The sequence below is a fragment of the Schistocerca piceifrons genome, chromosome 3 (genome assembly GCF_021461385.2).
Source record: "Schistocerca piceifrons isolate TAMUIC-IGC-003096 chromosome 3, iqSchPice1.1, whole genome shotgun sequence".
Classification (NCBI taxonomy): Eukaryota; Metazoa; Arthropoda; class Insecta; order Orthoptera; family Acrididae; genus Schistocerca; species Schistocerca piceifrons.
The window spans coordinates 129,691,620-129,715,666 of record NC_060140.1 but is presented as its reverse complement, the minus strand read 5'-3'; the positions used below and the strand labels follow the sequence as shown (position 1 = coordinate 129,715,666).

Below are 24,047 nucleotides of genomic sequence, written 5' to 3'. Positions count from 1 at the left end.
TAAGTGTGATTACTCTCTGATAAACTTTCTGAAAACAACCTGTTGTTACCTCATATTTATGCACACCGTTTGTCTTCTGTCCGTCATGTATCTTTGTCGGGAGTTCATAGTTGCTTTCCTAAAGTGATTGTGATTGTAAGCGGATTGGGTGGTGAGTATAATCCGGCGCCAAGTAGATTAAGGAATATTTTTTATCACAAATCAGTTTCTTAACAAACAGTGATACGAGTTGTTACACATGAGTAGCTTTGTCCTGTAAACGGTAAATGATAGCAAATTTCATAGGTCCAGATATTAACAAGAAAGGAAGCTTTCCACAGCGGAGAAGCAAGGTACTTAGTAATGCACTGTGTTAGATGGCTGGGAACATACTATAGATTTGTGATATGCAACGCGTAGAACTTGTAATCAGTGGGATTAGATTAGTGATACAGTTTTAGAACACACAAAATATAGTGCCAACTGCAACCCTCTATGAGCTTCATGTAACGCTTAGTCCAGTCGTTGTAAGTACATGGAATGTGCATTGATAGTACAAGTTATTTTAAATGGACATCAGGAGCCGTTTACAACAGGAGGCACTGGATAATCCGGAAAGGCCTGTGCTCAACCATCGATACGCTAAACTCAGTGCATAAAGCGTTGCCTGCAAGCGTTACGCATGGATGTGATCGACTGCCCATTTATTAGCAACTACCTTGGCACTAACGATTCCCTTCTTTCCTTACAGCCGAATGATTTTTTGTCCGTCGCGCATTTTTAGAAGGTCGTGGAAGGCTGTCGCTCTCAGGTGACAGGGTTCTTTTCAATTGCAAAAACTAATTCCACGATACGATAAGTAATTCAATTTCTATAGTGAATAAGTTGGAGGAGACAGTACAACGATGGTACGTTCTGTCCCAACAAATGATGCGAAACTGTTACGCTTTCTTTCGGTGTACGACCCCAACGAATATCACTTCGCGTGTGATCCTAGAAATTATGAAATAGATAAGTGATCGTGTGATGTAGAGAAAATTTCGAGAAGGTTCAGCCATCGTCGTCACCTCAGAATGAGGCGAGAAGGCAGGGATTGGTAAGGGCATACTGGGGGCCTCTTCTAGTATTCTGATTTCTGACAGTATTTCAAGCATTAGGAAGGGTTTGTGTGTAATCTGATTAACTTTTTTCCACGCTGGGAGTTTGTACAATAATCAAGAAACTTGAAGGACACTCCATGTGGAATTTCCAACGGAAAATTTGACTTCGTTCTTTATAAATCATTGCTATTCTTTTAAGAAAATGAGAAATTATGAGTTGCTTTAAACGTGAATGAAGTAAGGAGTAAAATCAGAACCATGTTATCATTCATTAAGGAATATGAAGTAGAGATTAAATGTCTCGGTGACATCGTGGGGCATCAGAGACGGAGCAAAAGCGTAGTTGGACGAGGTTGTAAAAGGATACTAACCGCAAACAGTTTAAAAAAACAATCAGAAGACAAAGGTAACTTCAGAATGAGTTTGGATATAGAGGCACCTTCATAGGTGCCTATTTCTTTCTATTCAGGACATGTCCGCTTCACCCTGTCCTACCGTAAAATACAGTCGGATGAAGAGCCCATTGTACGTCATAGATGACAGGGACCGCTAATCCAAAGAAAAATTTAGCGTAAAGTTTGATGCGGCTTTGCTGAGATATGGGGAATTGCTCTTCTCTCAGCAGATGTTAGTAACGTTAGGGGTGAACAGTGACTCGACGAGAGACTGGAAAACTGAAACTCCTGAAGACTCAGGAACAAATAACACAAATTAAAGGATCAGATAAGGAAGTTAATAGAGCGAGAGAAGTGGAACTGGAAGTGACACACAAAATGATTTTAGATATGCGAAACATATCTAACGTTAAGGTAGATCCTATAGCACAGTAGTAGAACCAGCTACGCAGCGCACTGTAGTATTTCAGTGATATAAGGAGGATCATTAACGTCTAAATGGAATGAATAAAATATGCTAAGAATCACATTCAAGATAATCGGAAAAAAGCGAGTCTAGCTGCAGAGGAAATAAAGACAGTGATATGGGTGAAGGATGTAGAAGCACGCCTGCAGTAAAAGTAAAATAACAATTCTCCATTTAAGGCGAATGGACGATATTTAACTAATCAATGGTTATTCGGTCATGATTACAAGAGTGATAATTTTGGGGTTGAGCAGCGTTTGAGAGACATGATGAAAATAAGAATGTCACTTTGAAGCACATTGAAATATGCACTCAAAAGTTTTCGACTACGTGGATCAATGTGAGAATTACCAATGCTGGAGTTCAGTTTAAGGTCAACAACTCAATTTATTTATCGAACCACAGCAGCAAAAAATGGACTATACCGTCATTTCAACGAAAATAATAGACAAATCTGAGATGGACCCAGTGCAGTAGATAGTTGTCTACTTCAAATGGTTCAAATGGCTCTGAGCACTATGGGACTTAACATCTCACGTCATCAGTCCCCTGGAACTTAGAACTACTTAAACCTAACTAATCTAAGGACAGCACACACATCCATGCCCGAGGCAGGATTGGAACCTGCGACCGTAGTGATCGCGCGGTTCCAGACTGAAGCGCCTAGAACCGCTTGGCCACAGCGGCCGGTTTCTCTACTTCGTCACGAAAGTTAATGCAGGAGGATAGAGATGTCCAGAGAATCAGAAATATGACAACGAAGTCTGGCGACCTTTTGCTTTAGCAGCTATGGAACTACTTGAATGAAGGATAACGCAGCCTCTGGAGACAGGTTGTTCATACTTAATGTCGTTAAGCAAACAGGACCACAAAGTTGGCAAAAGGAAATGATAATATTGCTGTGGACAGGTGAATTTAGATCCTAATAATTGCAAAGCACCTTTGTTATGAATAACGTGGTTATGCATAGCTACTTCAGGCTGTCATTCGCCTTGGTTTGGAATTAAAGTTACTGAAAGTAGTGGCTTGTTGGCAGATGATAAATTTCTGATTGAAGTTAGTTGGAACTTGCCAATACGAAGAGTACAACGTTACGTGGAATATAACTGTGGGGGTACGCAAGAATGGAGGTGAATAGGGAATAGTGGAGAAAGAGAGGCTACGAGCACCACTTCCACCGCACCGAGAGAGACCTGTTCCTTCTGTGACGGGCGTACCGGAAACTGTGGAGACACAGGAGCGGCAGGGTCCAGCCCCTGCATAATTCACTCTCATTAAAGCTGCACACCGTTTGAGCGCCACATTCGTGGGTGCGGATCTGATAAAGCGGACGCACTGGGGTGCCTCTGAACGCAGATCCTGCATTGTCTCTTAATTCTTGGAGAATAATTACCAGAAATGTGTTGGTCGTGTCGTGTGTATGACTCTTAGAGAAACAGCTTTAGAACTGTTGCCAGAATCTGGGTTCTGATAGAGCAACTAACGTGACCTACGCAGTTTAAAGGTTCCTGACAATGTGCTGAAAGATGGTCTAAACGAGATCTGGTATCCTTTTCCACCAACACGGCTTACATGCTTAAATATACCTTTGACTTTTGTGTGTGTGTGTGTATGTGTGTGTGTGTGTGTGTGTGTGTGAGAGAGAGAGAGAGAGAGAGAGAGAGAGAGAGAGAGAGAATTTGTTTCTAATATTTAACTTATAAAATGGTTCGAAGCCATCAAAAGTTTACAGGATCATAATACTCTGCCACACTGTTTTTGGATGGATTAAAATTTCCTATTATTTTACATCAACTGCTGCAGTGTTTCAGCTATGGAGGCATTTTCAAATGAGGGTCTGAAACATTACTTCCTCCTCACAACCATTAAAGTGGCACCTGATCTGTCTATTCATCCCTCCTGTGGTCTTCCCGGCTCTCATTTCATTTAAGGTTTCTGTTTCAGTACTTGTTTCGTTGTTTCTCCATTGTGTCATCTTATCGATCTGTTCTACCGATTATAATCTCGTTTTAAGATTATTCTCATTTATTGTTGCTTCTCAGTTGCAAATGTTTGATTAGCTTAAAAATATGCAACCTGAGACGGAACAATAAATCAGAATTATCATAAATATCAATACAGTAGCCGAATATCTCAACGCGAATATGTCGGCTATAGTGGTATTCTCTTCTCTTTTCTACAACTCGGTATAATACATCAGACAGCAATCTTTTGAGTATTTGATTATTTTCATTTCAGCAGCACGTATACTCGTTTCTCCTTGCTTACGTAATGACGACGACTCTAAAGCATGTTTAGAAAGAGGTTTAGCTATTCCTTTATAAAATTTATGTCTATCTATCGTTTATAATTATCTTCAGACTTGAGGCCCACGGTTAGCTTATCATATATGACGGACCACTGAGATAATATTTGCTGCGGCTAATATTCTATGTCGAGAGATACAAAATTTTATTTTTTAGTTCTCTGAAATACATGTCACGTGAAACAAAGGTAAAACACAAATACAAAACAAACTTTTGCGTTATTTTCGAAAGAATGTAAAGTGGACTTTCATAGTGCAATCTATCAAATGGACATAACTGAGTTGCAGTTAATTTTTCAACTCACGCGATGGAAAATACTTGTGGGTAGGCCTGGTGTGCAATAACATTAAACAAAAATTAAGTGAAATTAATTAAGAACTTCAGTAAGAGAGAACGCTGTGCAACAAAACATATTATCACGAACTTAATGATACGATGCAAATATTTTCGTGGACAGAAGTGACACAACACCCCCCCTTAGAAGTGTAGGTGCGCACTGGACCGTATGGAGTTGATTAAGTAAAGAAAGTTTACTATAATTTCATTTGAATCACAGACATAGCGTATCTTGTAGATCACGTTTAACTTTGTTCAGCTGGATACGAGCTGTTGCTGTGCGTAGTGCATGGAACCATTCTCACAATTACTTGCGGTTAATTTTATTGGAGACTGGCTCAACACCTTATGATTTTTGCCGTTGTGTAACACAAGCATGCTCTTTCCATGGATTGTACTACCAAAGCCTTCTTTTAATCACTTCATCTATACTTGCTTGATAACTGTGTTTCAACTAAGTAACGCTTGATTTAAGTTTTTGGAAGTCTTTTCTGAATGTATTTGTGCGGAAGTGAAAAGTGGACGATAAGCAGCATAGGCTAGCGCGGAAAGATGCATCAAAGTAGTCTTTGCAAAAAAAAAAAAAAAAAAAAAAAAAAAAAAAAAAAAATCACAAAAACCGCAACAGGCGATATGCTTTTCATACAATAATTTGAAAATGGCTACAAAATCAAAACTGAGCAGTCATGAATGCAAAATAAAAGAGTACTTTAATCCATCCAGTGGCAAACAGAGTGGTAGAATTTTATCATCAGGCGATATAATTTACAATAAGTTAAAATGAATCTCTTTCTCTCCAACGTCTTCCCAACTCTGCGACTCCGATATTTCCACAAGCTCAGTTGGAAATTTGTAGGTGGTTGCTATTGTCACGTTTTCTATTTCAAAAACAATTGTGATCAAAGGATTACAGTGTTCTCCGAGTAGCTCGGAGACTTTCGACAAGCTGTTTCTCGCACCGGTTGAAATTTTTTGGTTGAAGCTGACTGCTAGAAAGTCTCCAAGGTTTTGAAGTTCTTCCACAACTTTGGATATGTGCGATTGGCTAACTATATTTTCGTATACATTCTGCAAGTAGCATTTCGGGATTTGTTATAAGCTTATCAAGTGGGTGGCGATCAATTAGGTAGCTGAATCGGCGTAAGCAATATCTTTATCTAAGAGCAAAGGTCTTTATGTAAAGAGTATGTAACACAGTTCTATACCTTATTTCCACAGTTGTCGTTTGTACTGTGAAGCGTACGATGTTGATAACCATGGCAACAGCAGCAAGTACTTCAGAAGTCGTGTGCTACACTTGAAAGTTTGCTAAGATAATACTTAAAAAACGGCTGGTCCTATGACACAAAAACATTTCTGCTTTTTGAGTATTTGCTAACTTCGAATGCATTGCGAGGAAAAACCAACTGCTTCGTAAGGCATTTGAAATGCACGTGGTTCTAGATGGGAAATGTGTGTATTGTTTTGTGGGTAGGATGGTGACACGCTGCTATATAAGCAAGCCTTGTTCCACTGCTGATTGTAAGCATAAAGCTTAAGAGTGTAATTATGAAGGCAATGAAAACGAAACGATGCATGTCATATTTATGGTAAAGGGACCAAGTGCCTTGTTTATTGGATACTACGACGACAGAAACGACGGAGACGCAAACTTAACAGAAAGTGGTCAATAATTTTTTAAGATCACTTTGTGTTTTACACAGTGTCTGTTAAACTATGTTCGACTATCTCAGGTAATTTGATTCTAATTAATTTCTACCGGAGTACCTTATCAACTACCTGGTTAGGCAACATATCATTATTTCCTTCCTTTTTTTGTTTTCGGGTGCAAAGTTACAAATATATCGAAACAGAATTCCCTTCACTGTCCTGGAACTTATACTATGCTCAGCTTATTTCGGCTGTTTACCATTTTCAAATTTTTACTCCTATACTCGTAAATTTACACAGTTACCCTTTGCGTGTTTAAAAGATGTATATCTGTCATTTTAATATGTAACCGCTCTCGTAGTAAACACGAGCGACAACACCATTTCATATACGTTAACGCTTTGAAATAACATTACTGCCCTAGTGATACAAGTACGTAACAACTATAGTAGATAGAGCAGAAAGCTCCTCTACCCGGGTTGATTTAACCCTCTTTGGTAATCATCCATGCAACGATAGGACGATAAACAACTATTTCGAACCAAAAATGAATAAAGTGTACTCAAATGAATGAGAAAAATTATTACACAACTGATACGAAAAACATTCTGGCTAAAGAAGATTAGGTAGTTAGGAAAACCTTATGTGTCTCGATACCGTGTACTGTTAAATATCTGTGACAGAATTTCTGGGATTTAAAGGAAAAAAAAGTAGTTACTAGTTTCCGTACTGAACATATAGGGCACCGACTGACAAACCATGTAAACAACAAAGGAAAGCGCCTGTCAAGGCCTGGGAGCTACAAAATTAACTGTGACAGATGACAGATACTTTGTATAGGGCGGACAAGATGTAATTTCAATAGAAAATGGATGGAGCTGATTTTTTGTCGGTATGTTTTTCAAAAGCTGCTTACTGTAAACTGGACAGTGTTGAATCAAGCCTGGTACTACAACGTTCTGTGGGATATATTACAACATTTTATGCTTACGTACGTATACTACTACGGTTGTAATGTTATTTTAAAGCGCTGACGCATATGAAATGTTGTTGTCGCTCATGTTTACTGTGACACGCTTTACGTATTAAACTGACAGGATGTCTATTAAACTGACAGGATGGGAAATTGTCTTACAGGAAGGTGCTTAGATGACAGAAACCGTGCAGCAGCGCAATACACATGCACTATTTAGGTAGAAATTGTAATGTGTACGGCGTTGTTCCAGAGCGGATCATATGACTGGTGCCAATGAAGAAATAAATGAAAATGAGAATTGTAAATTGCAGTCCATAACAAGACAGAACTGTCACTATTCAGCTTTTGTTCTAATCGGAAACAAGGCGCCTGTGTAACGGTTTATTAAGGATGGTGGGACCACTGCCTGAGATCCCTTAGTAAACAACTTAGGACCACTGCCTGAGGTCACTTAGTAAAACAGCTCAAGCTGACGGCACGCCTCTGGAGTCCGGTCACCATATACACGTGAATGTTACAGGAGCATCTGAAATTGTCCCTCCACGCGGAAATTCACTAATAAGTACGATGAAACACACAGTTCTTTTCGTGTTGTCCTGCAACATATTTCGGACGAGACACTATACTTCCGTTGCTGTTAAGACAGTGTGATTGACTCGTTACTAAGCAAAATCCAGGCTCGGGAGCTGCTAACATACAACCAGGACCTCGAATTTGAGAAAGCAATAATTACAGAGACTGAACTCCAAGCTTAAACAGTCAGTATAGATATCGCATTAGAGAGAAAATAACTATAATATGAAATATTTGCAGTACGTCAGCTTGATTACACATTTAGAAAGTCTATTGTTTCCTCGACGGCGAGCTTATCAGACTGGATAGCAGCTAGTGACAATAATTTTGTTCACTTTGGCACTACTGCTGAGTTTGGATGAATGATTGACCGCCTAGTCGAATCCAGATGCTCGAATCGATAAGACGCAGCGAGGATAAAAGTCACAGTTTAATACTGGAAACGTATCAATTATTCAAAAACAGTCTTAATCGCATTTATTATTATTATTATACAGCCAACCGGTTTCAACCCGACGTAGCGGTTATCTTCTGGGCGTTTACACCATTGGTCGACTGCTGGTGGTGTCACTCCTGTCAACATAACGGCAGGAAACTATCCTGGAGTGACACCACTAACAGTCGACCAATGGTGTAAACGCCCAGAAGATGACCCCTGCGTCGAGTTGAAACCGGTTGGCGGTATAATAATAATAAATGCGATTAAGAGTGTTTTTAAATAATTACTTAATCATAGTAATCGCTGCTTCATCTCCACAACCATGTTGTCCAAAAATCTATGAAACGTAGCAATCACAAGAGCAATAGCGGCCTATTGACAGCTTCCCATTAGCTCAAAAATAATATTTACGTTCAAGAGAAGGATCACTTGAGAGAGAAATAACACAGTACGAAATTTCTTCATTATGTCGACATGATTAGATATATATAGATAAACATGGACAAAAGTCTCCAGTAGATGAGTGTGCTCCCAGGACTGCGAGTTGTTCAGACTGTCTGGCAGTCCGTGGAAGTATCTGTCGATTAGAGTCTGTAGAGATGAAGCTACTTGTTGAAGTAAGTGTGACGACAGGAAGAGTTCGACGGCTGAGTGTGGATAGTGAAGAGGGAGGCGGAGGCCTCAGACGTGTGTGACGCGGTACGAGTCGAGCCGGCAGGTGCTGCCGGCGGCGCTGGCGACGGCGGGGGCGGCCAGGCCGGAGGCGGAGGCGGAGGCGGTGGCGGAGGCGGCGTCGGGGTCGGCGTGCGGCGGCGCGTCGAGCACCAGCGTCTGCAGGTCGGCGGCCGACTTGGCTTTCCGCGGGGGGCCCAGGTGCGGCGGCAGCATGTAGCCCGAGCCGCCCACGAACACAGAGTTCTGCCGCGGGCGCAGCAGCGGCCGAAGCGGCGGAGCGCCCGAACCTGCCTCGCCCAGGCAGTTCAGGTTGAACTTGGAGAACGAGCGGTGCTGTGGTAGCAAAGGGAAACAACACATAGTCAGGTGCGGGAGAAGAGGCGAGCCGTCCTGTGTGATGGTAGTGGACCATTACTGTACGCGATAGGAATGCAACTTATCCTGTAATACAGAAGTTTCTCTTGACTGGACATCCGCACCTGTAGTAAACACTCTCTACGGAAAAAAAAACAAAAAAAATCTACGAAAGGTGCATCAATCAGGAATTATCTGCATGAGTCGGAAATCGGTAGACGTGATGTACAGTCGTGGACAAAACAAGCGAGGCCCCTCGCCTTTCCGTTATGCTGATCCGCACAGCTTTAAAGTCTGCTACACATCGTAACAGGCAAGGCGACGAAGTGCTGCCAACACACTACACACAGGCGTGAAATTGACGAAATATCCGAAATTTGTCACACTGTTTTCAGTCATGTGTAAGACTATATTAATGCTGATTAGTGTGGTAACCACAACACCTGAATGTAAGATATAAATGAAAGAAGAAACGCTAATTAGTATGAACTGTACTAATGAAAATGAATTTCAGCTTATCGAGATAACATAACTGTTTTAGTATGACAAAGTACCCCAGATCGTTACGAATTAGCAAAATATTATGTCCATTCGGCAGCGGAACGAACTGATTCAACCTTCAGACCAGTCATACTGGATTACCGTTCCTGACCTACCATGAAAGTGTGCAAATTTAGCAATGCGTGAAGATTCGTAACGAAATGCAGTTAAAGATCATTCAGTGCCACACTTAAGTCAATTCAATTATTGACAGAAGCGGAAAGAGTAGGCAGTAATGAGTATGAAATTCTACAAGAGTTTCATATCGACATCCACAGGGCGCAGGTACTGAATAAAGGTAGCAATAAAACGTATTGGGGGTGCGAGAATTTCTTAAAATGGTTTTACTGATAGTCTATCTGCCTCCATCGAGATTAGAACTGAAAACAAACCAGACCTCCCTTGCAGTAGTAAACACCTTTCACTATGCTAGCAGACAACCCACGCAAACAGCCCTCTATTATTACCCCAGACATGAACAAGCCGGCAATTTCGCAAAGAAAATGGCAAAATGAACTGCATTTTCTGTTGCATAATACTTTCTGGACTCAAAAACATTCCCGTCTCCAACCATCCTGGTTTAGGTTTTCCGTGATTTTCCTAAATCGTTTCAGGCAAATGCCGGGATGGTTCCTTTGAAAGGGCACGGCCGATTTCCTTCCCAATCCTTCCCTAACCCGAGCTTGCGCTTCGTCTCTAATTACCCCGTTGTCGACGGGACGTTAAACACTAACCACCGCCACCACCACTAAAAACATGAATTGTCTACCTTTATGTCACCGCTTATGTGACAATTATTCGGATGTTTATCGAAATAACAAAAAAAAATTATTCAAATGGCTCTGAGCACTATGGGACTTAACGTCTGAGGTCATCAGTTCCCTAGAACTTAGAACTACTTAAACCTAACCAACCTAAGGACGTCACACACATCCACGCCCGAGGCAGGATTCGAACCTGCGACCGTAGCGGTCACGCGGTTCCAGACTGAAGCGCCTAGAACCCCACGGTCACACCGGCCGGCTAACAAAAAACTGTTATTAACGAGTACATTTAATAGGATAATTCTGCACCACTCAGGAAATAAACGGCGACGTACCTGTCAAACGTATTCTACAATGTTTCGAATTCTCCATTAGACGTGCCACAGCTTGGAAACGTTGATTAGCCGAAGTGTTCCTTCAGGTAGCTAGCAATGGGAATGCTCGCGGTGGCATTAACAATGGGATCTGAATTACCACGTGTATAGGCAAATGGATTTTATTTGCATTCCTGTAAACGTGATTTGGATCGAAAGCGTAGCTACGATTAATATGCTGATGTATCGACTGCAACTAGAACATTTCGAATAAACAATAGGGGAAATTATTATGTGGCCCTCATCTTCAGTAACTGTGTTAGCTATTTTCGTTGTTAGGATTTCGTCACGTAAATCGGTAAAAATGGAACCCTACTAGTCTCACTTTCTTGACCGTCTGTCTGTCTCCTTTCTTTGCCTCGTGATGACTGGGTGTTGTGTGCTGTCCTTAGGTTAGTTAGGTTTAAGTAGTTCTTAGTTCTATGGACTGATGACCATAGATGTTAAGTCCCATTGTGCTCAGAGCCATTTGAACCATTTCTTTGTCTGTCTACCCAACCCTTAAAACCCGTCTACCTCGAATACAGGTGGACATAATAAGCGGAAATGTATTGCACTTCCTACGGTATACGGTCCCCTGGTGGTGTAAAAGTGAATTATGTAACGCAATCTAAAGATACGCCCGTTTATGTAAAGAAAATTTACGGGAAAGGTCAAAAAATTGTTATAACAACTATGCGACCAACCTGCTTAGGTCATCAGTCCCCTAGGCCTAGAACTACTTAAACCTACCTAACCTAACACACACCCATGCCCGGGGAAGGATTCGAACTGACGGCGCAAGGAGCCGCTCGGTCTGCCATATGACGCCGTTGAGCGCACGGCTAACCCGCGCCGGCAAGCTGATAATATCATCTGGTGATACTAAAAAGTTATTCACTTCTGGTGAATGACTTTCTGCGCAGTTCATTTGAGAAAGAATAATTAGAATATATTTGATGTTACGGAAGAGGAAGGACGCCTAAATAATTTCCCTTGTCTTTATTCATGATGTTAGATTCACAATTTGAGCATACCTACTATCCATAACCACACTTTGGATCCAAGTCATAGACACAGATATGTGAATACAACACATTGGCTAATACTTGAGGTACTTCGTTTCCCACGAAGTGGTGGCAGACACGATGCTGTGGCGTCTTCGAAGCGCGAGTTTCTCTAGTGCTAGCTGTCTTAGCACATCAGCTGAGCGAACTTGCATAGTATGTTGGTAGCACTTCGTCGCCTGGCCTGTTATGCTGTGTAGCAGACTTCAAAGCTGTGCGGATCAGCATAACGAAAAGGCGAGGGGTCTCGCTCGTTTTGTCCACGACTGAACATGCAGAGAAAAATGATTACAGCTTCAGAAAAAATTTGATGATTCATTAAATGAGCCGTGCGTGGCTCGCGCTCGTGCCATGTCTTATTTTACATCCTGCTTTTTCGTGTTGCCGCCTGGTTATGTTAGTTTCAATTTCTGTTGTCAATGAGTTGCTGCTTTGTCTGCCTGGCAGCAGCAGTAGCAGCGTCTATCGATATAGCCCTCACGTGTTATCTTTGCTGCACTGCTATTACTTCCGATTTGTCTTCGTGATTGCACAGCCACTGCTGAGTGCCGTTCAAGTCTTTGTGCAAGTGTTTGTCAAACTGTGTGTGTAGTTGATGTCATTTCCACTGACAACTTGTTTTAAATGTTGACGGCATACTGGCAGTGAGTCGGTCGGTTGGAGCGGATCAGCAAGCAAGTCTCCGCGCGGCGCAGTCTGCCGGGCCCGCTGGCGTTCTCTACGCAGTGTCGGAGTGTATGGGGGCTGTTCCGAGTACTACGAGGCTCGTGGCTCACCGACCCAGGACATGAAAGTTGAGTGGTGATTAAATTACCGAAGCCACGTCTGTTCACGTTGTCCCATTCGTTGGTGGTTCGGCGTTGGCGGTATTTCTCGGAGCAACAGCGAGTGTTCGAGTTGGTGAAGAGTTAACCGCCGCGTGGTGCACTTGAATTTCAAACCGACCAATAAAGTGCACCAGCGGAATTTTCTGCCGTTAGTGTTCCGGCACCTGCCCTGGTCGCTAAGTAACTGACGTAAATTCAGGCAGTGTCCTTTCCTCACCTGTTGTCGCTGTCCAACATGGTATGTAGTTTTTTGACAGCTTAATGTATGTTTGGTTGTGGGCAGCTATGTCTGTAATGTTTTGGCTTTGGAATTCTCGTATACTTGTTCGGTGGTTAGCAAGTCGTCTTGTCGGTGGGTCCCTGACTGTCTCTTGGTTATGTTGCCAGCAGATCGAGTATAGTTGGGCCGACTTCTTGTCTCACCTAAGCGAACATTAAGATTTCAAGGACAGACTGAGCCCCTTGGAAACCTCTGAGCGTCGTTGGCTATATTGCCTTTCTTGTTGGCTTTTAACTGTATATTTTTAATGGCTCATAGCCGATAATTGGAATTTGTATGCTTGTAATTGTGTTTTTAAAATTAAAGGCCTTCAGTCGTTTTAAAAGTAAGTTTTTCTAAATTGGGCAAGTCTAACTTTGTCTGAAGATAAAGCTTGGGCCTTCTGAACGTTGAAAATTCATTGTATTGTTTTTAAAAGCTTCGGCCTTCAGCCACTTTCCGTTTTAAGGTTATTACATATCAAGTATTATCTTTTGGAAGATAAAGCTGTGGGCCTTCTGCCTGTTGAAAATTTATTGTAGTTGTGTTGCTCTTAAAATGATTGGCCTTCAGCCGCTTCAAAATTTTGGATTCTTACTTATCAAGTCCGACATCACTTGGGCTTAAATACTATTTAAGGTTGAAAGCTTTGGGCCTTCTGCCTTGGAAAATTGGTTGCAGTTTTTTTTTAAGACAAAGGCCTTTAGCCGTTTGAAGTAAGGTTTCTTATTGGTCATAAAGCTTGGACCTTCTGCCTATTGAAAGGATATTGTAGTTACGTTGTTTTAAATTTATGGGCTTTCAGCCGCTTTTAAAATCGTAATCTATCTGATAAGTCAAGTCTTACATCGCTTGGCCTCAAACACTATTTAACGTTAAAGCCTACAGCCTTCTGTCTAAAAAAAATAAAAAAAAATAATAACAATAATTATTACTATTATTATAGCAGTTGTATTTAATTCATGGGCCTTCAGCCGTTTTAGAATGAAAGACATTTTCTGTCGGTATGAAACTTATAAGTTGCGCTGTAATGTTTGGACAACTAAATAAAGTGTTATGTTGGGAGTTTAGTCGACAGTGGCTCATTCTGGCCCCCTTCCACAATTCCTACTATTTGTCCTGTCTTGCGGGTTTAGCAGGGCGTTTCAGAGTTTCACAAATTGAAGAAACTGAAAACGAGTTGGTCCACGTTCGGCACCTATTCAAGCTGTTACTCGACTTGGACTGATTGATACACTTGTTGGATGCCCTCCTCAGGGATATCGTGGCAAATTCTGTCTAACTGGGGCTTTAAATCGTAAATTCTCGAGATAGTGAGGACCATGCCGAAAATACTCTAAACGTTCTGAGTTGGGGAGAGACCCATCGGTCTTGCTGGTCAGTGTAGAACTTGGCAAGGTAGAGCCCGCGTACGACCTGATAACCAGGAGTGATGATCTGGGATGCCATTTCTTTTCATAGCAGGACCTCTGTGAGTGTCAGCCGCGGAAGTCTTCCAGCACAGCGGAACGTCAACGTTATTCTACGCTCTGTTTTGTTGCCCTTCATGGCAAGTCACCGCGGGTTCACGTATCAGCAAGATAATGCTCGCCCGCACACGAGGAGATTTTCTCGTGCTTGTCTTAGTGCTTGCCAAACCCTACCTTGTCCTCCAAGGTTCCCGGATCTCTTCACTACTGAGAACGCTGGCAGTATTGTAGGCATGGTCCCCAACCCATCTCCGGGTTTTGACAATCTAACGTGCCAACTGGATAGAATTTGCACGATATCTCTGGCGAGGACATCCAGCACTCTGTCAGTCATGCCAAATAATTGCCAGAACAAGGGCCATAGGTGGCCAATGCGTTATTGACATGCTCAATTTTTTATGCTTCTTCTCTTGACTAAGTCATCTAATTAGTTGCCTTTCTGGATACGTGCACCGCATTTATCGATTTCCATCCTACTCGGATAATTCCCTTCGTGTTGCTGTTTTTCTTATCGTATGTTATTCATAATTTATAACATCTGCTGCAGTTGCAATAAATTTTTATTTTTCGGAGAAGGAAAACGCAACACGATTTCAAGACCAGTCACATCTTCAGCTGTACTGAATATCCATATTTCTATAAGGTGACTTAAGCGGACATTCTATGCACCTGGTTGTGCTTTCCTCTTTTGGAAAATGATAATTTATTACTACTGTAGGCGATGTTATCAAATATTATCATATAGTATACAGTCGCTGATGCCAACAATGTCCCTTAGAAAGTACAGCAAACTCACAGGCCAAACGCACCACTTTCGTGAGCACATCTCTGGAGTGCCTCAACATGTCTCGAGAGGCGTATCAGGTGCATAAACACTTTGCCGATACCAATCAGCATGTTTTCCTCTCTTTAAGGTATTTCATTACAAGGGGTAGTCGTACAGTTTTCGTTATCACCTCAAAAAGTAAAGCTGAACAAGTATACCATTCACACCGAATTAGTACAGGTAGAAAGAAAGATCACGGGTGTTCGTGAGCTGTCATGTACATCAAATTTAAACAAAATAGCCACATCGTTGACATACATATCATTCTTAAACATCCTTATAATACACTTGATGTTCTTATTATACGGGATGTTCAAAAAGTCTCTCCGCAGTGAGTCTTACGTACGTTGTAGAGAAACCTGACACACAGTTGTTCGGTAGGGGCATATCATGCTCGGCCCCTAGCTTCCGAGAAAATCGTTGTTGAAGTTTTATGCGTACCTCATATATCTACATCGTTCGCGCTGGTCCGACAAAGTAAGCTCGGCGCATGGACTATGGTTACGCCTGCCACGCTCACGATACGGGCGTAGGTTCCGCCCCTGCATAAATTTCAACATACACAATATGATTAGAAACTATGTGTCATCGAGAATTATTAAAAAATAACCGTTTTCGCTACAGTACTCTAATTAATAAATGAATCATCTTCAAATTTGTATTCCGGTTGGTTGGTTGATTTGGAGGAGGGGGCCAAACAGCGAGGTCAGCGGTCCACCGGATAAGGGAAGGATAGGAAAAGGAGTCGGCCATACCCTTTCAAACAAAACAGCTCGGCATTTGGCTGAAGCGGAGACCGAAATCTGGATGGTCGGGCTTCAGCCATCGTCCTTCTCAATGCCAGCCCAGTGTGCCAACCACTGCGCCACCTACCTCGGTTTTGTATTCCGTTTGTTACAGAATAGATTACACAGTCGTCTTACTCGCTATTGTCTGGATTGCTCGCTGTGTTAGAACAGGAATCCGGATGGTATATGTCGCAAAAGCAACAAGAATACAAATTCGTAGCGTACGCCGCACATTTCATGAAAATTGTGGTCTTGCAGGTACACAAATGTTTCAGAAGCTATACCAGGATATGCGGTTCGCTTACACCCAAACCTCCAGATGTCAGACACTCAGATCGGTACCAAACGCCGCGTGGGATTAGCCGAGCGGTCTAAGGGGTTGCAGTCAGGGCTCTGCGGCTGGTCCCGGCGGAGGTTAGAGTCCTTCCTCGGGCATGGATGTGTGTGTTTGTCCTTAGGATAATTTAGGTTAAGTAGTGTGTAAGCTTAGGGACTGATGAAAATGGATCAAATGGCTCTGAGCACTATGGGACTCAACTGCTGAAGTCATTAGTCCCCTAGAACTTAGAACTAGTTAAACCTAACTAACCTAAGGACATCACACACATCCATGACCGAGGCAGGATTCGAACCTGCGACCGTAGCGGTCTCGCGGTTCCAGACTGCAGCGCTAGAACCGCGCGGCCACTTCGGCCGGCTTAGAGACTGATGACCTTAGCAGTTAAGTCCCATAAGATTTTACACACATTTGAACATTTTGGTACCAAACGTTGTATGTCGGTAGAGTATCAAGCACTACACCGATCCGGTTCGTGTTATGTGCTGTCGTCCAGTAGAAGATGCCTAAGCGGCAGTTAAAAGTAACAGCAGAGCTACGGAGCACAGGAATAGATTATCTTTGAACAACTGTTCGTAGATTGCGCTTGGGTGAGTCGGTAGCTCGTGATGTCGTTGCACCGAAGGTCCCGCCTTCAAACCTCACTGATAACAACTTTTTTAAAATTGTTTACGCGTAAAACTGTTATATGTAATTTGTTTCAAGCACTTCTTCATATGGAACCGTTATTGTGAAGCCTTTTTCCTGAATGAATTACGCTGTATGTGTGTGTGTGTGTGTGTGTGTGTGTGTGTGTGTGTGTGTGTGTGTTTGGTCTCGCTTGTACTCCTTTCTGAACATTATGTACTTGTTACTGATCTTATTATTTTGTTTATTATTATTATTATTATTACTTCTTTACTTTCTCAGACGTTAAGCCTGGTTAAAAGTGGGAATTGACGCGGACCTTGATCAAGCGTCACTTCCTTTTAACTGTACAGTATATGTTATATTGCCTTTAGGAACTTTCGGGTAATTGAACATGTATCAATAATTACGGATTTCTGTAGTTGTATATATAAGTTTGGATGTAGCTGTATTGCATTGATGTACTGGTGGATATTGTGTGGTACGACTCCTGTAGTTGGTATAATGTCAACTTTATCCTGATGCCACATGTCCTTGACTTCCTCAGCCAGTTGGATGTATTTTTCAATTTTTTCTCTGTTTTCTTCTGTATATTTGTTGTATTGGGTATGGATATTTCGATTAGTTGTGTTAATTTCTTCTTTTTATTGGTGAGTATGATGTCAGGTTTGTTATGTGGTGTTGTTTTATCTGTTATAATGGTTCTGTTCCAGTATAATTTGTATTCATCATTCTCCAGTACATTTTGTGGTGCATATTTGTATGTGGGAACGTGTTGTTTTATTAGTTTATGTTGTATGGCAAGTTGTTGATGTATTATTTTTGCTACATTGTCATGTCTTCTGGGGTACTCTGTATTTGCTAGTATTGTACATCCGCTTGTGATGTGATCTACTGTTTCTATTTGTTGTTTGCAAAGTGTGCATTTATCTGTTGTGGTATTGGGATCTTTAATAATATGCTTGCAGTAATATCTGGTGTTTATTGTTTGATCCTGTATTGCAATCGTGAATCCTTCTGTCTTAGTGTGTATATTCCCGTTTCTTAGTCATGTGTTGGATGCGTCTTGACCTATGTGTGGCTGTGTTAGATGATATGGGTGCTTGCCATGTAGTGTTTTCTTTTTCCAATTTACTTTCTTCGTATCTGTTGATGTTATGTGATCTAAAGGGTTGTAGAGGTGGTTATGAAATTGTAGTGGTGTAGCTGATGTATTTATATGAGTGATTGCTTTGTGTATTTTGCTAGTTTCTGCTCGTTCTATAAAGAATTTTCTTAAATTGTCTACCTGTCCATAATGTAGGTTTTTTATGTCAATAAATCCCCTTCCTCCTTCCTTTCCTCTTAATGTGAATCTTTATGTTGCTGAATGTATGTGATGTATTCTATATTTGTGGTATTGTGATCGTGAAAGTGTATTGAGTGCTTCTAGGTCTGTGTTACTCCATTTCACTACTCCAAATGAGTAGGTCAATATTGGTATGGCATAAGTATTTATAGGTTTTGCCTTGTTTCTTTCTGTCAATTCTGTTTTCAGTATATTTGTTAGTCTTTGTCTACATTTTTCTTTTAGTTCTTCTTTAATATTTATATTATCTATTCCAATTTTTTGTCTGTATCCTAGATATTTATAGGCATCTGTTTTTTCCATCGCTTCTATGCAGTCGCTGTGGTTATCGAATATGTAATCTTCTTCTTTAGTGTGTTTTTCATTGACTATGCTATTTCTCTTACATTTGTCTGTTCGAAAAGCCATATTTATATCATTACTGAATACTTCTGTTATCTTTAGTAATTGGTTGAGTTGTTTATTTGTTGCTGCCAGTACTTTTAGATCATGCATGTATAGCAAATGTGTGATTTTTTGTTGGCATGTTCTAGTAATATTGTATCCATAATTTGTATTATTCAGCATTTTGGATAGTGGGTTCAGAGCAAGGCAGAACCAGAAAGGACTTAATGAGTTTCCTTGGCATATTCCACGCCTAATCTGTATTGGCTGTGATGTGATATTATTTTAATTTGTTTGGATGTTAAGTGTGGTTTTCCAATTTTTCATTACTATGTTTAGGAACTGTATCAATTTAGGATCTACTTTGTGTATTTCCAATATTTGTAGTAACCAAGAGTGGGGTACACTATCAAAAGCTTTTTGGTAATCAATGTATGTGTAGTGTAGCGACCTTGGTTTAATTTTAGCTTGATATGTCACCTCTGCAGCTATTATCAGTTGCTCTTTACATCCTCGTGCTCCTTTGCAACAGACTTTTTGTTCTTCATTTATAATTTTGTTCTGTGATGTATGTGTCATTAATTTCTGTGTAATGACTGAAATTAATATTTTGTATATTGTTGGTAGGCATGTTATGGGGCGAGATTTAGCTGGGTTTGCTGTGTCTGCTTGATCTTTAGGTTTCAGATAAGTTATTCCATGTGTAAGTGTATCAGGGAATGTGTATGGGTCTGCAATAATTTAGTTAGATGTGAATGTGTTGAGGTGAAACTCTTTAGCCAGAAATTCGCTATTTTATCTTTTACAGGGGCTTTCCAATTGTGAGTAGAGTTAATTGCTTGGGTCACTTCATGTTGCAAAATTATCACTTCAAGCATTTGTGGTATCCTCTTGTATGTGTCTGTTTCTGCTTGTATCCACTGTGCATGCCTGTTATGCTGTACTGGGTTTGACCATATGTTGCTCCAGAAGTGATCCATGTCTGTTATGTTTGGTGGATTGTCTATTTTAATGTGTGTATTATCTATTGTCTGGTAAAGTTTCTTTTGGTTTGTGTTGAATGTTTGGTTTTGTTTCCATCTATTTTAATTTTTTTTTGTATCGTCTAAGTCGTTTGGCCAATGCTTGTAATTTCTGCTTCTTTTCCTCTAACTGCTCTGTCGCTTCTTGTTGTGAGATTTTTCCTAACCTTTTTCGTTTTTTGTCTGATATTTCATTTCTTATAAATTGTCTTAGCTGTCCAATGTCTTTTCTCAGTTTTTCTATTCTGATCTGTAGCCTGTGTTGCCATGCTGGTTTTGTGGGTTTCTTCTGTGTCTTGGTTGGTTCTGATCTCTGCCTGGTGTGTATATTTAGTGTAGTGAGTGCTCCTATAGAAATCAGTAGTTGTAACACTTCCATAGTCGTATTTTCATTTATTTTGTTGTGTATGATTGTGTTGATAGTTGTTATTGTTGTTTCAACTTGTGGGTTATTTGGTGGTCTATGCAAGAATGGTCTAATGTCTGTATTTGTGTCTTTGTATTCTACATATGTCAGCTGAAATTTTTCTTCTATATATAACATGTATGTCACTTCATGTTCTATTTGTGCTTGTTCTGGTGGCTGTCTTAAGATTTTGTTTTCCTCTGATTGTTTAATTGATGCATGTTGTTCTTTGTTTGTTTGTTTTGAGATGTTTGAGTCCATTACTGTATTTTCTTCTTCTTCTGATTGCACATTATTTTGTTCTAGTATTTGTTGTACTTGTTGTTTGATGTATTCTAATTATGACCAGGGTATCCTGTTATTTTTGATTACTACACGGATCTGATCAGCTAGTCGTTGTTCTGTTAAAAATTTTAATTCTGGGTATCTGGTAATAAATGTTGTGTATACTTGTGATCTGTATCCGGTTGTGTTTGTTCCTAAGTTTGTTGCTTGGTAATAACAGAACATGAGGTGTTGGTTAACTTCATCTGACCACCTCATCCTCTGTCTTTGTTTCCCTTCTAGAGTGGTTGCAGGAAGCATATCGCGCAAAACACCTCTATTTGGATTTAAATCATTTTCCGTGTGGCTAGCAGTGTCATTACCATTGTGGACGGGCATAGGGTTCAAGCGTCGTCCCCGACCATGACAGCGCTTGTCCGAGGCTTCATTAGTTCTGTCCAGAACCAACTAATCACACTAAAAGGGGCGCTAGCCCTATTAGTGGTTTGTTCTTTTCGTTGCCTTTTACGACTGGCAGAACATACCAAAGGCCTATTCTTTTCCTGGGCCTCCACGGGGTATATTATTATTATTATTATTATTATTGTTATTGTTATTTCTTTCTTGTCTCAGCCGTTATGTGTGGTTAAAAATGGAAGGTGACACGGACCTTGATCAAGCGTGACTTCCTTTTAACTGTACAGTATATGTTACATTGCATTTAGGAACTTTCGGGTAATTGAACATGTATCAATAATTACGGATTTCTGTAGTTGTATGTATAAGTTTGGATGTAGCTGTATTGCATTGATGTACTGGTGGATATTGTGTGGTATGACTCCTGTAGTTGATAGTATAATTGGTATAAGGTCAACTTTATCCTGATGCCACATGTCCTTGACTTCCTCAGCCAGTTGGATGTATTTTTCAATTTTTTCTCTGTTTTCTTCTGTATATTTGTTGTATTGGGTATGGATATTTCGATTAGTTGTGTTAATTTCTTCTTTTTATTGGTGAGTATGATGTCAGGTTTGTTATGTGGTGTTGTTTTATCTGTTATAATGGTTCTGTTCCAGTATAATTTGTATTCATCATTCTCCAGTACATTTTGTGGTGCATACTTGTATGTGGGAATGTGTTGTTTTATTAGTTTATGTTGTACGGCAAGTTGTTGATGTATTATTTTTGCTACATTGTCATGTCTTCTGGGGTACTCTGTATTTGCTAGTATTGTACATCCGCTTGTGATGTGATCTACTGTTTCTATTTGTTGTTTGCAAAGTGTGCATTTATCTGTTGTGGTATTGGGATCTTTAATAATATGCTTGCAGTAATATCTGGTGTTTATTGTTTGATCCTGTATTGCAATCGTGAATCCTTCCATCTTAGTGTGTATATTCCCGTTTCTTAGTCATGTGTTGGATGCGTCTTGACCTATGTGTGGCTGTGTTAGATGATATGGGTGCTTGCCATGTAGTGTTTTCTTTTTCCAATTTACTTTCTTCGTATCTGTTGATGTTATGTGATCTAAAGGGTTGTAGAGGTGGTTATGAAATTTAAGTGGTGTAGCCGATGTATTTATATGAGTGATTGCTCTGTGTTATCTGTATATTATTATTATTATTATTATTATTATTATTATTATTATTACCATTACATCAGCACAAGTGATGCAATTGTTTTTTTATTTTTCTGTTCTGCTTGTACGAGGGTGTGTCAAATGAAAACCTTAAATATTGTTTTAAATATTATGTATTGTGCAGAAGTAGTACAAAGCTGTATCACTTTTAAACATAATCTTCATCACGGTCAATGCAAGTCCTCCAGCGCTTACGAAGTGCATAAATTCCTTTAGAAAAAAAATCTTTTGCTAGTCCGCGCAACCACTCATGCACTGCATGGCGTATCTCTTCATCAGAACGGAACTTCTTTCCTCCCATTGCGTCTTTGAGTGGTCCAAACATATGGATATCGTTTGGGGCAAGGTTTGGTGAGCATGGTGGATGAGGAAGACACTAAGAATGCAGGTATGTGATTGTTGCAACCGTTGTTGGAGCAGTGTGGGGCCTTGCATTGTCATGTTGCAAAAGGACACCTGCTGACAGCAATCCACGCTGCTTTGATTTGATTTCAGGCCGCAGATGATTTTTTTAGGAGATCTGTGTATGATGCACTGGTGGCAGTGGTCCCTCTAGGCGTGTAATGTTCTTTTTTCGTCCCAAAAGAGAGTCAGCATAACCTTCCCTGCCGATGGTTCTGTTCGAAACTTCTTTGGTTTTGGTGATGAGCAGTGGCGCCATTCCTTGCTCGCTCTCCTCGTTTCCGGATGGTGGAAGTGAACCCAGATTTCGTCCCCAGTAACGATTCTTGCAAGGAAGCCATCACCTTCTGGTTCAAAGCGCCGAAGAAGATCTTCACAAGCATCAAGACGTCGTTCTCTCATTTCTGGAGTCAGCTTCCGTGGCACCCATCTTGCAGACACTTTGTGAAATTGGAGCACATGATGCACAATGTGGTGTGCTGACCCACGACTAATCAGTAAACATGCTGCAATGTCATTCAGCGTAACTCTGCGGTTTTCCTTCACTATGGTTTCAACTGCGGTAATGTTCTATGGAGTCACTACTCGTTGTGTCCGACCTGGACGAGGAGCATCTTCCACTGAAGTCACACCATTTGCGAACTTCCTACTTCAATCGTAGACTTACTGCTGTGACAAACATGCATCACCGTACTGAACCTTCATTCGTCGATGAATTTCAATAGGTTTCACACCTTCACTACGCAAAAACCGAACAACAGAACGCTGTTCTCCCTTGGTGCAAAGTAGCAAGTGGAGGGGCCATCTTTAAACTGATACTGCGACGGTATGTGTGCATCTGCACTATGCTTACACCTACAGGCCATTCTGCTATCTGTTTGTAGCACGCTTACCATCTTACAGGATAACAGCGAGAAATTTCGATTTGTTATTACAAATTAAAGGTTTTCATTTGACTCACCCTCGTATATTCTGTGAAACAACAAATTTACTCCATAGGTTTACCACTTTAAAAGAAACGAAGCGAGAGCAGATTCATAAATATGTTGCCCCATATAACACTTCCACGTATAATACAATTCAAAAAGTTGGTCATTGGGGTTTGAAGCCAGGACTCTTGGTACGACGCTCTAACGTTCCACAAGTACCCCACGGAAGCCATTAATTTTAATTTCTCGCAGCTATTCTTTTCCCGTGCCCCGTAGCTCTGGTGTTATTTTTAATTAAGGTTTACGCTCGTTCTGCTGGGCGACAGCACATAGTACGAACTAAATCGGAGTTCTGGTTGCTACTCTATCGATGCGCAACGTTTGATATCGATCTGCTTATCTGACACCTGGAGGTTTGTGTGTAAGATTCCAAAAGGTTGTTGCACGTTCTGTTAACGTCGACGTGAACCACGCGAATTTGAACATTCCTGTGCAAACAAATGTTCTATATTGATTGAAGAATGCATTTTTATGGAATCGCCCCTCA

The 24,047-nt window shown here is 40.8% G+C and overlaps 1 protein-coding gene across 1 annotated transcript in view; it reads right to left on the bottom strand.

The window, feature by feature from the left end:
* Positions 1-9,042: 9,042 nt before the first annotated feature.
* Positions 9,043-24,047, bottom strand: part of LOC124788459 — a gene marked incomplete at its 3' end in the record, with an annotated part of 52,351 nt that continues 37,346 nt past the window's right edge. The window contains exon 4 of the mRNA XM_047255730.1: positions 9,043-9,228. Coding sequence (XP_047111686.1) covers positions 9,043-9,228 — 186 coding nt within the window. The remainder of the gene's footprint in view (positions 9,229-24,047) is intronic.